The sequence below is a fragment of the Ambystoma mexicanum genome, chromosome 2p, assembly GCF_040938575.1.
Source record: "Ambystoma mexicanum isolate Mex_15411 chromosome 2p, UKY_AmexF1_1, whole genome shotgun sequence".
In the NCBI taxonomy this organism is placed as follows: domain Eukaryota; kingdom Metazoa; phylum Chordata; class Amphibia; order Caudata; family Ambystomatidae; genus Ambystoma; species Ambystoma mexicanum.
The window spans coordinates 665,800,628-665,817,898 of NC_090923.1; the positions used below are offsets into that span (position 1 = coordinate 665,800,628).

Here is a 17,271-nt window from a genome sequence, read left to right on the forward strand (position 1 = left end):
GTGAAATTTATTAACCATATTGGAATTGAGACATAACATAAATGTGGTGAATGTTTTCACAATTCTTCTCTTCTTTATCTAGTTCTTTTAATAGCAGCTGATAGTTATTAGTTATTAGTGACAATTTGAATTACTATATACGTTTATATGATAATGCATTGCCTTCTTAATCTTTGTATATGAACTAGAAAGAAGTTTAAATTTTTAACGTACAAACTCGTTTCTTTCAATTTCTGTACATAGAACTACTAAGAAGAAATGTATTTTTTATATTTAATTTTTCTCATGTAATTAATAAAAGAGGAAAATTACTTTTAATATTGTACAAATTTTTTTATTATTTAAAATGTTGTTTATTGAAAAGTTGAGATTCAACTAAATCAATAAAAAAAAAAAGAAATCCTGCCTTGATAATGCACATTTGTGTGAAACATGCATTATTCTTTTCTATGCAGAATTCGCTTCATCTAACTTTAGACATATTGTGACACATATATAAATTACCTCAGAGTTTTTTGATAACATAAACCATGTGTCTATCACTGTACCTTTACAGGTGATCTTTGATTGATACTGGACAACTTTTAACCGTTTTTATGGGCACTTGAACCAGTTTTTTCAGCCAAGTCTGTCATCACACTTGAAGTGCTTCAGCACAAGATGCCAGTCCTGCCTTATTCTTTTTCAGGTATCTTCAAGCGTTTTGAAGACATACATTTCTTTCATTTAATAACGTATTTATTAGTTTAAGAGGTTTTGTTTAGTGCCACGTGCCACCGGTCCACTTCACTACATTTTCTTTTTGAAGGAGAACAAAGATAGCTCCTGACATTGACAGAGATGTCCAGGAATGGAATGGAATGGGTTAAGTATCTATGGAAAACGTGCACACTGGATGCCACACTCTATATTAAATCACAAGCTGGGTGGTCTGGACATGCACAGTCAATTGTGCTTATCTTAATGAATGACAGGTAGACTTCAGCCTTGCAAAAACAATGCCAGGGTGGCTTTTAATAAAACACAGGTATCATTTGTTCATTTTGCATTTTGAAAATAAATAAACAGTATACAAGGTCAAAAACCATGAATCTGATTCCCACGGAGTTCGGAAATAGGAAAGAATGACAATTTTCAGGGTTCAGAGACATCAATACTGACTTCAACAATGTTTTATGAAATACATACAGAGAGTGTCTCCTGCTGCTAAATGCAGTGCACTGCATCACTGAGAAGCAGGTTTCCTGACATGTTCTCCCACAGGACTCTCCCTTCTCTGACCCATCTCCCGACAACTCAGTCGGGTTCCTTGCAAAATAGGAACTCCATGTTTCAGTCACTGCTGCCCCCGACTTCACAGGACACATAAGGTACTGCACGCAGTCCTCCCCTGTGTGTTACTAACCTACGGCCTGATTTACAAAAAGGTTTTCAATGGGACGTTCCAATGTTAAAACATGTTGTAAATTAGGCCCATGGTACCCTATGAAATTGCTAAGAATACGACAAAAGGCAATGTTAAGATAACAATTAAATAAATAAATATTAAATAATCATTAAACAATATTTTTTTGAAAACCAAAAGGACCCATTCGAAATGGGTCAATGCATATAGCTGTTTGCCTAGGGATGTAAAATAATGAACAATAAATAACACATATTAATATTGCGCTGGATCAGTTGAAATGTGCATTACGAGTCATAGCATCTTTCAGCATCTGAGCAGCCTCACATCACCACTGCATCCGCCGGAGAATGCATGTGCCCCGGCTGTGCCAGGCTCCCTGAGTGGAGGGCGCGCTCCTGTGCCCTGTGAATGAGCAAGCTTTGCTGACCTTATGACCTATAAGCTAGATCTAAGTGCCACAGAGCTCCGCCTCAGCCACAGTATATGTGGTAAATATAATGCCGCGCCATGCATGGCAGTGGAGGCAGCAGGGCCTAGCCCGTGATGATGGACAGCCACTTCTCCAGTGAGTGCACAGCTCAGTCTTTCTGAGTCTCCTGAAAGCCGGAAGTGATGGAGATCATCGTTATGTAGATGGTGTCTCTGTGGTGAAGGCGTTGAGAAATAGGCTGGAGTCTGTGATAACGGGTCTCGGTGTAACATTTGTGACAGTGTCACTGGTTCCAGCGGAGGATGAAAGCTGTAGAGCTCCACTAAGGTAAAGGATTGGGCCACTGCTGTCATTCTTGCTTCTGATTGGCTGCTGTGAAGCCTGTGGGCCGGGCCTGATGTTGCTGCAGTTTGTCACACTCCTCCATGTACGCGGCACACTTGACGTCCTCGTTCAGCATCTGGAAGAGATTGAGGATCACAGTCTCCTGGAGGCACTCCTGGGATTCCTGGAGGGGACAAAAGGGGCAAGTTACACACTTAGAGCGGCCTCCTCGATGCTTGTGATGTCATTCCTCAATCCTCCTGCTCATTACTCTGCCCGGTGGGCACCATCTGTCTATCGGGCAGCTGCTGTCCTTTATGCCCGCCGTATTGATTCTGGACCTCATTACTGCCCTTTAAGCTCATCATGTGTTATTGGTTCCCTCTCTCTTACCATCTCTTTTTCTTTGTTGAATTTCTGCAGCCAGATGTCCAGGCGTGGGGAGGGCCGGCTCACGTGTGTTCTAGAGCTGCGCTGAAAGAAAATGGAGGAAAGAAAGTTGATTTTGGAAGTTCTGGTGCCTTCTCAGCACAACCTGATACTCTGATATTCTTACTGCTGAGGTGGTGGATGTTCATTTGTGTGGAGTTTGCCATAGACACACATGCATCAGTGTAACTGTTATGCCATGCACAGGGCACAGGGCAGTGTTGGGTGCAGGTGCATGCTCTAGAAATCTAATTGCTCCCTAACACCTATGCAAAGGGCCAGTATGCATAGCATTCATATGTTCAGAACGTAGACAGGGTCTTGCTCAGCACACACAGTCTCTGGTTAGTCTGGGGCCAATACGTACACAGTGTCTCAGGTCCTCTCTGATGGCGACCAGCGTCTCCAGGGGTTTGGACACATACTTGGAAAGCTCTGGATCGCTGAAGTTCTTCAAGACTTGCACAGCCAGTGCCACCTTCTCCTCAACAAAGATGATCCTGTCTTGGACCTTAAAGAGAGGAGGAACAGAGCTGTGATCACAGTAACATCCCAAGGGAAACAGAGAGGACATGCGTTCCCCACACATTTACATGGGCCCTGGAGGTCAGTGCCTGGTATAAGTGGCCCTATGGGCTGAGAGATCTCACTACTGCTGAAGAGTATAACTGAGATCAGAGACTTTCAGAGATCTAGGGCTGTGTTGAGATCTCTCTAAAAGGAGAACACACAGCGTTAGGGTGAGGTGAGCTGAAGGGGGCGTTTCCTAGATTAATTGATCGGTTTCCCAGGTTTCATATGCCTCGGGTTTTCCTTACCGTAAAATGGAGCACAGACGGCCTCTGCTGCAGGAGCTTCCCAGAGCATCTCTGGATCTGTGACAGCAACGTCTCCTCCTGGGGCAAAAGGCAGAGATGTTAGAAAGAGCACTTTTCAGCATCCTGGAGGGAATTTCAGGCACACGGCTAAGAGCAGAGCTGGGATTGGAAGAGATGTCTCCAGCGGATGCTCCCTCTGGGTCACCATGTGTCGTTTCCCTGATATCATAACCTCTTGTGACTTATAGGATATCTTCACACTCAGGGACATGCTCCATGCTTCTAGTGTCGTGCACCGTGACAAGGCATGCCCCATGCATGTAGGATCTATCCAAGCCTGCAAATCTCCCAGCGCCTGAAGAGGAATCTATAATGCCTGTACATTTCCTCACACCCCTAGAATAATCTCACACCGAGAGGCCTCTGGAGACCTCTGAGCTGCTCTCATTATTATCTTTAGGATATGCACTGAGTGTGCTATTCTCTTAGCTTATAGCTGATTGGCTGTAGCACAGTGATTGACAGCTTAATCTAGGTTCCTGCTCTTGGAAGGGTGCTTGCTACTGGTGGTGCACAGTGTTTAGAATGATTTGATAGTTCAGATCTTCCTGCCTTACTGTGAGCAGGTATTAGTGGGCGCAACCCCCGCAGTGAGGCAGACTGGCTTTGTGTGCCAACTCGTAGATCCACTTACGTATTTGTCCCTTAATTCCTGCACGGCTCTGAGCTGGGACGGGAGGAGGGTCTTGTACTGGGAGATGTGGCACTTTGCATGAGGCCTCCTGGGGAAGGCCTCTGTGGTGAGAATGGTCAGGGCTGCCATGGCCAGGATCAATGCCTTCATATCCATGTCTGCACCCAGGGAAATAAGCAAAGCAAATTCAGTTTAGTGTTTATATCAATGTAGTTTATCATCTGAATTTCATTTATTTAAAGACTTTCAATAGAGCACATTTAAACACAAGGTGAAATTAACTACTACACTCTCCTTAACAGCCTGAGGTAACTGCAACACAATGGGGCTCATTCTGAGTTTGCCGGAATTCTGGCGGTAAATTACTGATATCGCCACTTGGTCAGGTTGTATTATTGCTGGAGGTATTACCTCAAGCGGTAATACCACCTGATTACAAGTGGCGGTTTGTGGGTGTAAAGCTCCATTTATTGGCGTTGGACTCCATTGGGGATTTTTGCCGGTACTACCTCCGGCGGTATTACCGGATGGTAATACTGGCGATTTTCAGAGGTAAAACTCGTAATGAGCCCCATTGAGGGTCACCAACGTTCTCTCTCTTTTCATGCCCTGGCCTCCTGATTTTCCATCTTCCTGCTCTTTATGTTTTCATGTTCTTGTTTTTGTCCTTCTGAGCGTTCTGAGGCCCTTGGTCGATTTAGCGCTATACAAAAACCAATATAGATAGATAGATAGACTTGTGGAAGTCGGCTTCTGGTGGCAAAGGGGGTGCTTTTCATTGACTATCATTCATGTGGCTGCCTCTATAGAGAATAGCAACCAGCAGCACCACATTCCCCCCGACAGCAGGATTCTGACTGCAATCTATGAATCTTCCCCTTTTGCAGCGCTCTGCACACGATGCATTCTGTGGAAGTATAAATATTGCTCCCTCTAGCCTAACTCTGCATGCACAGGCAGGGCTGGCCTTAGAGGCAGCAGCGCCCTGTGTGAATTGGCACCCCTCCCCCTAGTGCGCCCCTGGTTGACAGGGGGAGATGTGGTGTGGGAGGGGTCTGCAGGTTGTTTTGTTGCTCCCTGCTCCGGTGCCTCCCAGGGGGTTAATCAGTGGAATAGAACGATCAGCCATTCTAATGCATGAGCGCCCTATTCCAATGAAAACCTCCTCGCTCCCGCGTTGGAGCAGGGAGGTAATCATCATGTGAACACCCTATTGTTATTAAATCTGCAGGCACCTTTATTAACAAAAGGGCGCCTGTCGCCTTCTCCCACCAGGCCAGCTCAGGGGAGCACTTAAAAGACTCCCCCAACCTGGCATGACGGCGTGCTAATGGTGCCCTGGGGGGGATTGGAACCTCGGGCTGTCGTCCAGCCCGCCCTCCCCTAAGGCCGGCTCTGTGCACAGGGACAGTGTCAGGGCCTTTCAATCTATCATATGAAAGGGGTCTCGTGCCTCAGGGGGCCCCCAGCAAGTGGCCACATGTTGACAATCATCCTGGGTGACTAGATTTAAAAATGTAAAAACCGGGACAGGGCAAGTAACATACATGTAGGACTAACTCTTGAAAGTGGCTATCAAGGCACTTCACTTCAGTAGCGTTTGGAGGAGAAGGGGGTTCAAGTGTTAATGTTCAAATAAACATATGTTGTAATTTATCATAAACTAACACTATCTTAAGTTGTAAAATGCAGCATTACTTCTGCGTGAGATTGTGCATTCCTCCACCTGCCATCTATAAAAAGCTAGTATAAAAAAAAGGGGACCACTGCAGTTTCAGATGGAAACACAATCTTGAGAAAGGGGGCATAGCACCAAATTACAGGACAGTGCCGGCAAAACCGGGACGTCTCGTCACCCTACAGTCAGAAGTCTTGTAAGACGGCAATATAATAGTTTATTTTCATTCTGGGGCCCAAATTGTGCGCTTTGTGCGGCTCGCATTCCAAGCTGTGAATTCTCTTCCCACAAGATATACATAAGATATACAGAAATGCTATCACCTCATTGGCTTCTAACACTGGTTCCTCCACATTGGCCCCTTGCTGACAAAGAAGGGTTTAAAGCTCTTTAGAGGAAATTCAGCGTTTAAGCTCCCTGCTGGTAGGGCATTTTGTGATAATCAGAGGCTAGTATGTCACATTTTTAATGTATGCCCCCCTCGGGAACATCAGGCTGTTTCCCCCATAAGCAGAGGGCACCCAACCATCATCTTGAAATGGGCCCCCACACATCTTCAGCCGTGCCTGTACATGCATATTTATTTTGTGGCAGCTCAGCTAGCTCTCCCCCCAGTAGAGGGCTTCCTGTGATGCATCCTGTCATAGGATATATATATATATATATATATATATATATATATATATATATATATATATATATATATATATATATATATATCTGGGAGCAAGTTCATGCAGCAGTGTGCTGTGCGTCCTTTTTGTTGTGCGCTCTCTTCTCTCTCGGCTCCTCTCTTCTGGAGTGTTGCTGTCTCCGCCATTGTCGCTACTTTTTATACCTGCAGTTTTCCCTTTTCGAAAATCAAAAATGCACTTTTATGTTTTTCTTTGGTTCCGAAGGAAACACCTGCGTGATATCACAGAGGTGATGACACAGAAGTGAAAATGAAAGCGGAGTTGTGGTTGGTTGGGTGAGGAATTCCTTGTGACGACACCTCGGGTATGGCACATGCCACATGCTTCGGTGCGTGTGGCCGCTCTCTCGCAGCATGTCATTATTCTGCTATCAGAGCTCTCTAAAGCTGCAGCAGGGCTCAAAGGTCACCTTTCACGAGTTGTCTACACAGAGCTGCACCAGGGAAGTGAACCCGGACTCTCACAGTCTGCACAGAGGCGTAAAAGTTGTCTCTGACTTGGAAAGAGTGAGCCTAAGCCAACAAAACCAACAAAAACGTTGGGATTCTGAAAAAAGGGGTTCATGAAGCCCTTAGTATTTTTTTAATTTTTTTAAATAATGTGTTGAATTCAATAATTTTGCAGGACATATTTCAGAAGAATTGGGAAAAATGCCAAAGAATTTACAATCGGTTCTGTAGGATAACACATGAAACACTCCAATAGGTACCAGATCACCAACAGTATGCCAGGTCACCAACAGTACAGAGCAGCATTTTACAACCCATTATCAAGCCGACTGTGCCCAAAGAAAAATCATGCAGACTGTCTAAACAACATGTAACAGCAATGCTGCGCTTTCCAGCTGGCTGTGCACACAGCATATTATAGTGCTGTTCAGCACAGTCTTCAAGTACTGCCTTTTCATTCTGATGGTGCCCAAAGAAAGTTATGCTGCTTGTCTGAACCGTTTATGCCAGCATTGCCACTGTAAAAGAAAGGTTCATGCTGCTTTTCCCAAGCAGATCATGAACCTTCCCAACACATCACCACATCATATCATAAAAGTGCATCTACAAGTATCACATTTATTTTATCCAAAATGTCTTTTTTGGTCAAAACGAAAACTCTATGGGGCTTCTTTTTGAGATCCCTGTAAAAAGGACAATGAGACCTGTTACATTTACACTTTCACGTATATAGGTCCATACTGCCTTATTTTCCTCATATACACGGCGGAGTGCAAAAGAGTAGGGTGAAAAGACGGCATACACGCTTGTATGCCGCACTTTTGTGTTCCGCCGTGCAAATGAAGTAAGCGGAAGCCCAGGGAAAGGGAGGGGCCACAGGGGTAGTCGAGGAGGCAGAGCAGAGATTACGAGAAGGCTTGGAGAGTCAGATAGGGGAGGATAGATACAGTGGTGCCTTAACATGGATAGGTTTGTGAGCCAGGAGAATACATTTTAATCTGGCCCTTTTTTATCGTTTGCCATCCACAGATGAGGGAATTCAAAGGGAGTCCCAATAGCGAAATTAGTGATCTTGTCGAGAGGACAGAAAGCATAGTTGGGGAGACCAAAGAAGATGCTGGCACAGAAGTCCAGCTTAGAGAAGGCACAAGTGGTTAAGAGGTGCTTGGTGTTGTTGAAAGGAGGGAGGTGTATGATTTTCCTAATACTTAGCAGTTTGAGGAGAGCTGCTGTTTCAGTTTTGGAGATGAAAGTAGAAGGCGTGAATAGGGTCATAGATGATGCCAAGGTTTCTAGCTGAAGAAGAGTAGCGGAGAGTGTGCGATGGGAACTGGACAGAAATAGGAAGAAATCAGACCTTTTGGCTAGGAAGAAGAGCACCTCTGTTTTGGTAGAGTGTAACATCAGAGAGTGCAAAGACATCCAATATCTAATGGAAGAGAGGCAGTTTGAAATTTTGATTGAGAGATCAGGGAGAGTTTGGGAAAGAGAAGAAGATTTTGGTGTTGTCTGCGAAGAGTAGGTGCAAGAACTCAAAGTAGGATATTAGTGCCCTAGGAGCAGAGGTGTAGAGTGTAAAGAGGAGCAGACACTACAGTCTGTGGAACACCAACAGTTAGAGGAGTGAGTTGGGAGGTTTTGTTGCTCCAGGAGACAGAGAATTGGTGAAGTGGAAGATAGGATTCAATTCAGGCAAGGGCTCAATTGTGAATCCCAAGAAGAAAAAGAGTATTAAGGATATCACAGTGATGGACAGTGTCAAAGACAGCAGACAGTTCAAGGAGAATCAGGATAGAGAATTGACTGAAGTGCTTAACAGAGACCATGCGGTTTGACACTTCCATGAGAGCAGTTTCCCTGGAGTGACAGCAACAGAAACCTGTTTGTAGTGGGTCTCGAAAGTTGTGGATGTCTACGAAATGTGTAAGATGGTTAAACACAGCCCTTTTGAGCTCTTTAGAGTAGTGCAGAAGGTTAGCTGGTAGGTTCGGGTCATTTCTTTGCTTTTTTAGCAGAGGGATGGCTGTGACTGTTTTGAAAGCAGAGGGAACGCAAGCAGAGTCGAAGGGCATGTTGAAGAGTCCAGCGAGGTGAGAGGCCACTAAAGGGGCAATAGGCTTGAGTAGCTACGGATCAAGGGTGTCTGATGGGGCACAAGGTGGGTTTCCTTCATCAGTAGAGATAGCACTCCTTGTTTTATTGAACAAATCATGAGCTGACAAGGTTGCAGAAGTCATATAAAAACATTTAAGTGAGGAAGAGTTATTAATTCAAATGCATACATATTTCGAAAACACCAACGGGGTTCTTGAATAGACATGCAAGTTTCATGGGTCTCTATCGCAGCTAACAGACTCTGTCTCTCTCCATCGATTGACATGCAGGGATCAAAACATTCAGACCTGACACTTTCTATCAATTCTTCCAAAGCCCTTCACGGACATCTAACTGGCATTACACCAGCCCCAGCAGCTTCTCTATGGCAATGTCTCATTGCCAAACTCACTCCAACCCAGTCCTTTAACCCTTAGAATGCCCCATCACCAAAAGCTTCCCATAGCGCTGTGACAGCCCCGTCTCATGTCATACCCCACCAGTTGCTCATGGTTGGATGAAACACAACCCTGATATGGTATTTGACACCTACTTTCCATGACAGGCTCCACAAGTTAAAAGCCTAACACATGACTGGTTGTGTTTTCTCCCTACTGGCTTTCTAGCGGCCCAGGTCTTAATGTCGATGATTGTGCTATTCACTGATCTTGCAAGTGCACTGTGATGCCATATGCCAAGCTTCAACGGGGCTGCACCTACCCTGCCTGACAATATCCCATCTCCTTCTGCCTTTCTGAGAACACTCTAACAAGGTCTGCTGTGTTTTTCTCTCAGCCTTCTCTTTAGTTCGCTGACCGCTGCACCAACACAGACTTTGAAAGCTCTAAAATAAATGACTTTGATAGCCTAATTAAGGTACAGCCATGTTGTTTTCTTTTAGATCAAATGTTTTAGTCTTACCTTGCCTAACAAGGTGCACGCTGGGTGTACCTCAAACCTATACCCCACTCCAGAGGTCTTTCAAGTGTGACAACCTGCTCCGCATCGCTACTCTCAACTCTCACTCTGCTGTCAAACACTCCTCTGACATCTGCGACCTCCTTGAAGAAATTGACCTTGATGTCCTCGCTCTCATGAGACATGGTTCACGGCAAGCTCTGTCATGGGTTTTGACACTCTCCTCACTGGTGGCTGCAAGAACCTCTCCAAGCCAAGAACAAACCGACCCAGAGGTGGAGTAGCTTAATCTTTCCGGAGTGGGTTCCTGCTTATGTCATTCCTATGCAGGCCTACTTCTCCTTTGAATGCTTGGTGTGCAGGCTCTGTATCTCTCCTGGCCTCTCTCTGACTTTGGCCACCATCTACAAGCTACCTGGCTAGGTTGCCCTCTTCCTCTCAGAGTGGGCTGACTTCTTCCCTTCTGTCCTTGCCTGTACCTCTCAAAGCCTCTCCTTGGAGACCTCCACATCCATCTGGAGGCATCTACAGCCTCCTCTGGGCTCTTCCGCAACCTCTGTGACACTCTCACTCTCTCTCCCTTCTACACTCTGGTCCGACACACTCTGCCAGACACACGCTGGCTGTTCTCATCTCCTCAGATATCCCCCTCTCTAACCCGCCCACCACTCCCTCTCTTGGACTGAGCACTTTCTGCTTTCCTAACACCTGAAACTCTCTGTCCCTCAGGCAAAGCCCACCCCAGCACTGCCACCTCCCTTCTCGGTCATTCGGCCCATGAAGCCTGTGTCAGTGGATGACTTTGCCTCTACCTTCTCTGCTCCTCCTACTCCTGCGGCTGACTCAAACTCTGACACATCCCTCTCTAACCTGCATCTTTCTATATCAAACATTCAGGACATCCTTGCTCCCATCATGAAAATCTGTCTGAAGCCTACCTCCAAGTGCAACTCTTGGTATGACTCTGACCTTGCCACCCTGAAACGCAGGTGCACTGTGGCTGAGAGGAAGTGGAGGGCTTTGGGCGCATCCTCTGACAAACTGGCCTGATGCCTGCTCCAAAGGCAACACAGACTCTCTGTCCTGTCCAAGAAAGAGAGTCCACATCCAAGCCTGCATCTCTGCAGCCTCTAGCAACAATGCCAAACTCTTTAAAATCTACAAGGAGTTGGCCAATTCTTCTGCGGTCTCCACAGCTCCTGGTCCCTCCCAGGCCCCCTGTACAGCTCTGGCTTCTCACTTCACCTCTAAACCTCAGCACATCCTGTCCTTGCTCTCCTCTTCCTCTCCCTCTCACAGTGCCCCTCTGGCCACCTCTCCCACTCCTCCTCCTTTCTCCTCTTCTTCTCTGACAAAACCTGACAAGTCCCATCTATGAAAGAGTCATTCAAACAGGTGCTCCCCTCTCCTCCAAAACCATCAAGGAACACATTGACACCCTTGCTTCAACCTTGGCCAATTTCTGCTATCACTCTTTCACCACTGGATCTTTCCCCTCTCCCTCAAGCACTCCCTTGTGCACCCTCTCCTTAAAAATCCTTCTGCCAATCCTACGTGTTCAGCAAACTATCGCCCGATCTCTATCACTCCATTCCTGGGCCAACTCCTGGAAGAGCTGGCCATCTCCCAGCTTACTCTCCACACTGAATCTGTTGGTTGTCTCGTTGACCATCAGTCTGGCTTCAGAGCAGCCAGAAGAATGGAGACTGCTCTCCTGAACACCCGTGAATATCTGCTCTCAAATCTTGACTCCAGGCTTCCTTCTGTCTTCATCCTCCTTGACCTTTCCTCTACTTTTGACATGGTCAACCACTTCATCCTCATCAATCGACTTAGTGGGAACCTGGGCATCACGCATCAGGTCCTGGAGTGGTTGACCTCCTTCCTCCTGCACCAACCCTCCCAAGTCCAACTTGGGTCCTTTCTCTCCACCACCTTTCTCCACATGTGGTGTTCCCCAGGGCTCTAACTTCTCACCCTGGCTCTTCAATGTCTATTTGGTTCCTTTGGCCCATCTGATCTCTACCTTCACCTCTAACTTTCAGTGTTATGCGGATGACACTCAGCTCTCTTTCAGGCTCCCTCGGCCTCCTCTCCTATCTTGCTAATTCCTGACTGTCTATCTGCAATTCAAAATTGGTGCACCTCCATTGATCTCTGCCCTAATGCCATTAAGAAAGAGATCCTTCTCATTGGGATGCATGCTCCTGCTTTTTCTCTCTCACTCACTCTGGCTGCCGTCCTTGGGCCCTCTTCCTTCGCCTTCCCCTCAGGCAAAAACCGGTGTCCAGTCAAACGATCGAAAAAAAGGATCGAATGACCTTTTGCTCGAATGCAAAAGGATCGAAAAAAAGGGTTGAATTTTTTATTTTATTTATTTATATATATTTTTTAGTTTGGGTTGGTAAAAAAATGTATTTAATAAAGAAAACAGGGGGCTGGCGGGGAAACCTCCCTCATTAAAAAAGAAAAAAATTCGATCCTTTTTTTCGATCCTTTGACTGTCGATCAAAAGGCATTCGATCCTATTGTTTTCGACCCTATCACTGGCAACCGCTAATACCTTGGTGTCATCTTCGACTCCACTCTCTCCTTCTCTCTGCACATCACAGACCTTGCCAAGAAGGCCCACTACCATCTGCACCTCATCACAGGGACGTCATTTTGGGGTCACCAGGGGTCGCACCTGCGACCCCTTAGGTCTCCCTTGCTACCCAGGCGGTCCCCCTTGCTACACCTACAATAAAAAAGAACAAAAAAAGAATCTTTTTTTTTCTTTTCTTTTTGCTAATGGATGGTCCTGGGCTGGGGCCAGCACCATGTGGCTCTTTGTTTTTAGCGTGACTGGTTTTCTTGTTCAGGCCTCTTAAAAAAAATGAGGGTTCCAAGGGTGTACCACTTTGAGGCGTTACCCTAAATACGAAACTATAGGAATAACAAATAATTTGTCTTTCTGGAATTCTGTACAATAATTGCTAGACTTATTAAAGGTTTATTTCAGTCACACTTCAAGAGCTGAGTCGCTGATTTAGTCTGTTCTTAAACACCTCAAATTCACAAAGCATTTAGAATATAATAAGCATTAATTTCTGACTATGTATTTTGCTTTTTGCAAGTTGCAGTTATAGTATGTTTTTTTCTACTGTTGTTTCTGTTATTATCATCACAAGACATGCCATCTTGGTGTCCTCGGTCACTTGACAAAATCCTTGTTATTATTATTATTTATTTATCCTTTATTTATTTGTTTAGTTTCGAATTTACAAAATGACACTAATATCACAATACAATAAAAAACACAGTATATCAAAAACACAGTATAACAAACACTGTAAATCAAATCCAAGTCAAATCAAGTCAGATCAAATCCATTATGACAATAAAACAGTAAAAGACTAAAACAAGTACAATCTATCATACAATAATAAAACCGAGCATTTACCAGCAATTTACCAGCAATTACCAACCATTTCGTTCAGACAACCCATTAGTGCACTTTACACTATCTAACTGTTTTTTAGTAGTTAACCACAAATAATACATAGCGATATGGACTTTTTGGCTGTCCGTGTTGAGACAATAAGCCCAAAAAAGATCACCCTTTATGTATTCCAAATTGTGAACAAATGGTCCCAGCCACTTCATATATTCTGGGCCCAATGTCCTACATTCAGTGAAAATATGTTTGGCATTCTTTGGGCTAAGTGCATTTTGACACAAACGACAGTATCTGTCTTTTTTAAGAAGGCCCATCTGTGGACCCATTACTGTTAGTATCTGTAGCTGATTTATCCTCAGCCTTAGCCTAAATGCCCGCATACCCCTATTTGGGCATTGTCTAAGGTAGGCTTGAGGCTGCAGATAACTATGCACAATATTTGACATATATGCCTAACTCTGTAGAGACACTACATGCCTATAATTTGCCAACCAATCCCACTGTCTTAACTTTTTTGAAAAAACCCTCTTCAGTGTAGCATAGGGGGTGCCCCAGGTAAAATATGGGAACCATCCTATGTTGTTGAACAGGTCATGGACCACCAGACCAAAACTGTCTCTACCATGTACCGGGGCAGCCAGGAGACTGAGCAGTTGATATCGAGGATTTGTATGGATTTTGATGTATAACAGCCCACGTCTTCTCAAATTCAAATCTTATATACTGAATTGTTGCAGATGGCCTGAGTCTCAACATTTCCATGTGCCTAAAAGCTTGTTTAAAGTGTAGAAATGTTTGCCCACAGCCAGCACATAACCTGGCCCTTGATTTCATTGTGCCACAATGAATGCCTTGTTGTAATATGTCTATCTTTCCTATCTCCATGGCATGCCGTTCAGGATGTTTGTTTGCATGTATGAGGTAACGAGTGCCCAGAGTACAGGATGCCATGTGAGGCCAACCTATGAAGCCTGAAAAGTAGATCCACGCAGGCTTGGCGTGTGGCCACTTTGCACCAGACCTGCAGATGAACTGGCCTGCTGTTAAATCTGTTACCAGTTTCTATGGTATCCACTACAGAGTGTAATTTGCTTTCTGACTTTGAGAACATTCAGACATGTAATTGCTCATTTTACTACAGCCAGTAAGTAAGATGTAGCTGGTAAGTTAGCTCAGTGGGTTGATTGCTTGCTGCAGTGACTTGTGTGTGATCACAAGGTTGCAGGTTCGAATCTTGCCAAGGCCAACACATCCTTTCATCTGTCTGAGGTTGATAAATGAGTACCGACATAGGCTGGGTGATATTTTATGTATGTTTGTTCGATATAAAGTGCATAAGGGCAAGTGCTATTTAATAACACATCATTATCATTTGGCCTTGGACGTCTGCTTGCATTCACAGTAATTTTGTAATATGCACCTATACACACTGATATTAATTATACATTTAACAATACATATGGTGATCCATTCTTGTATGAAATTTATATCGCGTTACAGTGATATCGTAGTCATATTTTTCATTGTGTACTTAGGAACAATGCTGTGGGATGCTACGTGGTTCTCTCTAGGCTGCACTACTGCAACAGCCTCTTTCCCAATCTGTCTTCCTCTACCCTCTGCCCTCTGCAACTAATCCAGACCAGGACTTATCCTTGGTCTCAAGCCCAGGGACTGTATCTCTCTCTTTGTCCAGTGGATCCCAGTAGCTGGAAGGATCAAGTTCAAGACCCTCTGCACTTGGCCATCTTAAGCTTTTCTGTGGCCCTGGGCATGGACATCTTTGGGGGCCCCTCAATAAAACCAAAGGAATTAAGTGATCAAGTATATCTGGTGGCACCCTTCCCCCAACCCCCACAGTGAGCAGAACCCATAGGTATACATGCCGCCTCGCAACATTCAAAATAAGCATGTTTACTCCCTTTAAATCCCCTTATCCTCTTCATTCTTGCTCTGATCAGATTGATAAACAAGTATCATTTGAAGGCCAACATTAGCAATCTACGAAGAGGTTACTTCTCTTCTAGTATAGAAACAGGATCATTTTTATCATTATTATCCGGGAAGGTATGCAGCCTGTAGTATTAATGCAGTACTCTATGTAAAAGGTACATGTAACCCAGAGTAGGCAGAGACCACACAGTAGCGGACTCAGAGAATGCAAAAGTGCTCAAGCATGGATAGAGTAGACCAATTGTAAGGAAGGAGAAAGCTACACATACCATAGCATGGATAGTGGAGGCAGATTAGAAGCTAACAGGAAGGTGCCTCTATCCAGACAGACTGAGATTAGAAGTGGGACATGGTTTCAGAAAGCGTTGCCATTAGAGATCAGGGGAACAAGTGCATGTGGTGTGCAGTATATCATTGCTAACTATTATAGTGGAAGCAACCCTATAGCCAGTGAAACCATGAGTGAGGCTTTTATGAAGATCATACCCTGAGAAGGGAATCACACTGAGGGGCTGACAATTTTGAAAGGTTTAGGGACTGGCAAAACTGAGAGGTTAGGCAATACAAGATTAAATGAGATGCCCAGGATCACATATTGCTTTACAGGGTGAAGCTGGGATTTGTGACAACTCTGCAATTTCTGCATCTGAACACTTTCTTTTCCAGCTCTTACCATGTACTAAAACAATCTAATTTTATAAAACTGACTTGCAAAGTACATAAATCACATTTCCAAACCTGACAATTTTTAAAACCAAAATATTACAGAAGGGTGTTATGCAAAAATGGGAATGATTCTAGCTACATTCTCTCCATCATCAAGGGAAGTATATAAGTACCAGCATACCAATTGATGTGATATAACAGATTTAGTCTAGGTATGTCTTTTGTACTTTTAAGCTATAAATACTTCCAAAACAATGGCTTGTGAAATTGTCATTCATAAACGTGCAGAAAAACCTTTGACTTTTATACAAAAATCAAAACGTTGTTTGTGTCAAACAAACATACCTTAAAATATGCTTGCCCAATGCCTACAACATCTGGTCAGCTCTCTCCTGTCTATCACCCCTTCCACTCAAATGGCCTACGTAAGAACAAAGATCAAGTAATGAACTAAACGATGCCACCAGCATGCAAGAAGGCAAACCTCACAGAAGCAAGCACAGTAATGCAAGAGATATATGATTTGACCAGGATCACTGTATGGTCTGCTGGCAAAGCCTGGATACAAGCATGAACACTTTCGCCCCACAGTCTTTTATTCACCTTTTGGACTAATAGTTTATGCTTATCTTTGGAGTGGATTGCCTAGATTTTAGAACGCCTAATCTGAACAAACCAATTTCTAGACGAATCACCATACGAATGACATGTTAGTTTTTATAGCAAACCCCATCTGGCACAGGAGCATTGCTGATAATAGCACCTCTTACGTTGCAAAACCAAGTACATATGCAGGTAGGTTTATAAACTTCAGACATAGGAAAGGTTCAGCCAGCCTTGCTGGAATGTGCTCTTCTAATCTTTCATATGAAAACACATCTCTGCAGTGCGTGCTTAACACACTGAGCTAACGTCTGAACAATTGTGGCACTCAATTTATCAATATGGATTTCAACTTTGGCTAATGCACATGAACAACATAATACCCACAGGAAAGAAAGAAGGCTACAGAAGTTGCGCCGTATGAAATACTCAAACTTTGTATTCCACAGTGAACATAGAAAGGATTACATGATTAATTGATCAAGACAGAATGTACTTGTCGAAACAGACAGACAATAAGTTTAGCGCCTCAGCAGCATGCCATAAAATCTCCTGGCGTGTGCTATTTAAGTCTGGTGAACAATGGAATCTTACTTTAGACCAGGCAGCCTTGTGGGGGCCCCCTCTGGGCAAGTGCCCCTTTTGCCCTCCCATAGAGACATCTCTGCGTCTG

The 17,271-nt window shown here is 44.4% G+C and overlaps 1 protein-coding gene across 1 annotated transcript; it reads right to left on the reverse strand.

The window, feature by feature from the left end:
- Positions 1-2,187: 2,187 nt before the first annotated feature.
- Positions 2,188-10,122, reverse strand: LOC138567773 (interferon lambda-3-like). Its single transcript, XM_069646265.1, has 6 exons — positions 9,984-10,122; positions 4,104-4,261; positions 3,410-3,487; positions 2,959-3,102; positions 2,556-2,636; positions 2,188-2,346 (listed from the first exon to the last, which is right to left on the reverse strand). The coding sequence occupies exons 1-6, from the start codon at positions 10,120-10,122 to the stop codon at positions 2,188-2,190; spliced, it is 759 nt and encodes a 252-aa protein (XP_069502366.1).
- Positions 10,123-17,271: the final 7,149 nt, after the last annotated feature.

What these genes read in the sequence shown, in the direction of transcription:
- LOC138567773 (XM_069646265.1), bottom strand. Translation starts at nt 10,122, where the DNA reads ATGTCTCATGAGAGCGAGGACATCAAGGTCAATTTCTTCAAGGAGGTC. An exon ending in AGGAATTAAGGGACAAATAC is followed by an intron (nt 3,488 to 4,103) that starts GTAAGTGGATCT and finishes CTTTTGCCCCAG; the next exon opens with GAGGAGACGTTGCTGTCACA. An exon ending in GAGAGGACCTGAGACACTGT is followed by an intron (nt 2,637 to 2,958) that starts GTACGTATTGGC and finishes ATTTTCTTTCAG; the next exon opens with CGCAGCTCTAGAACACACGT.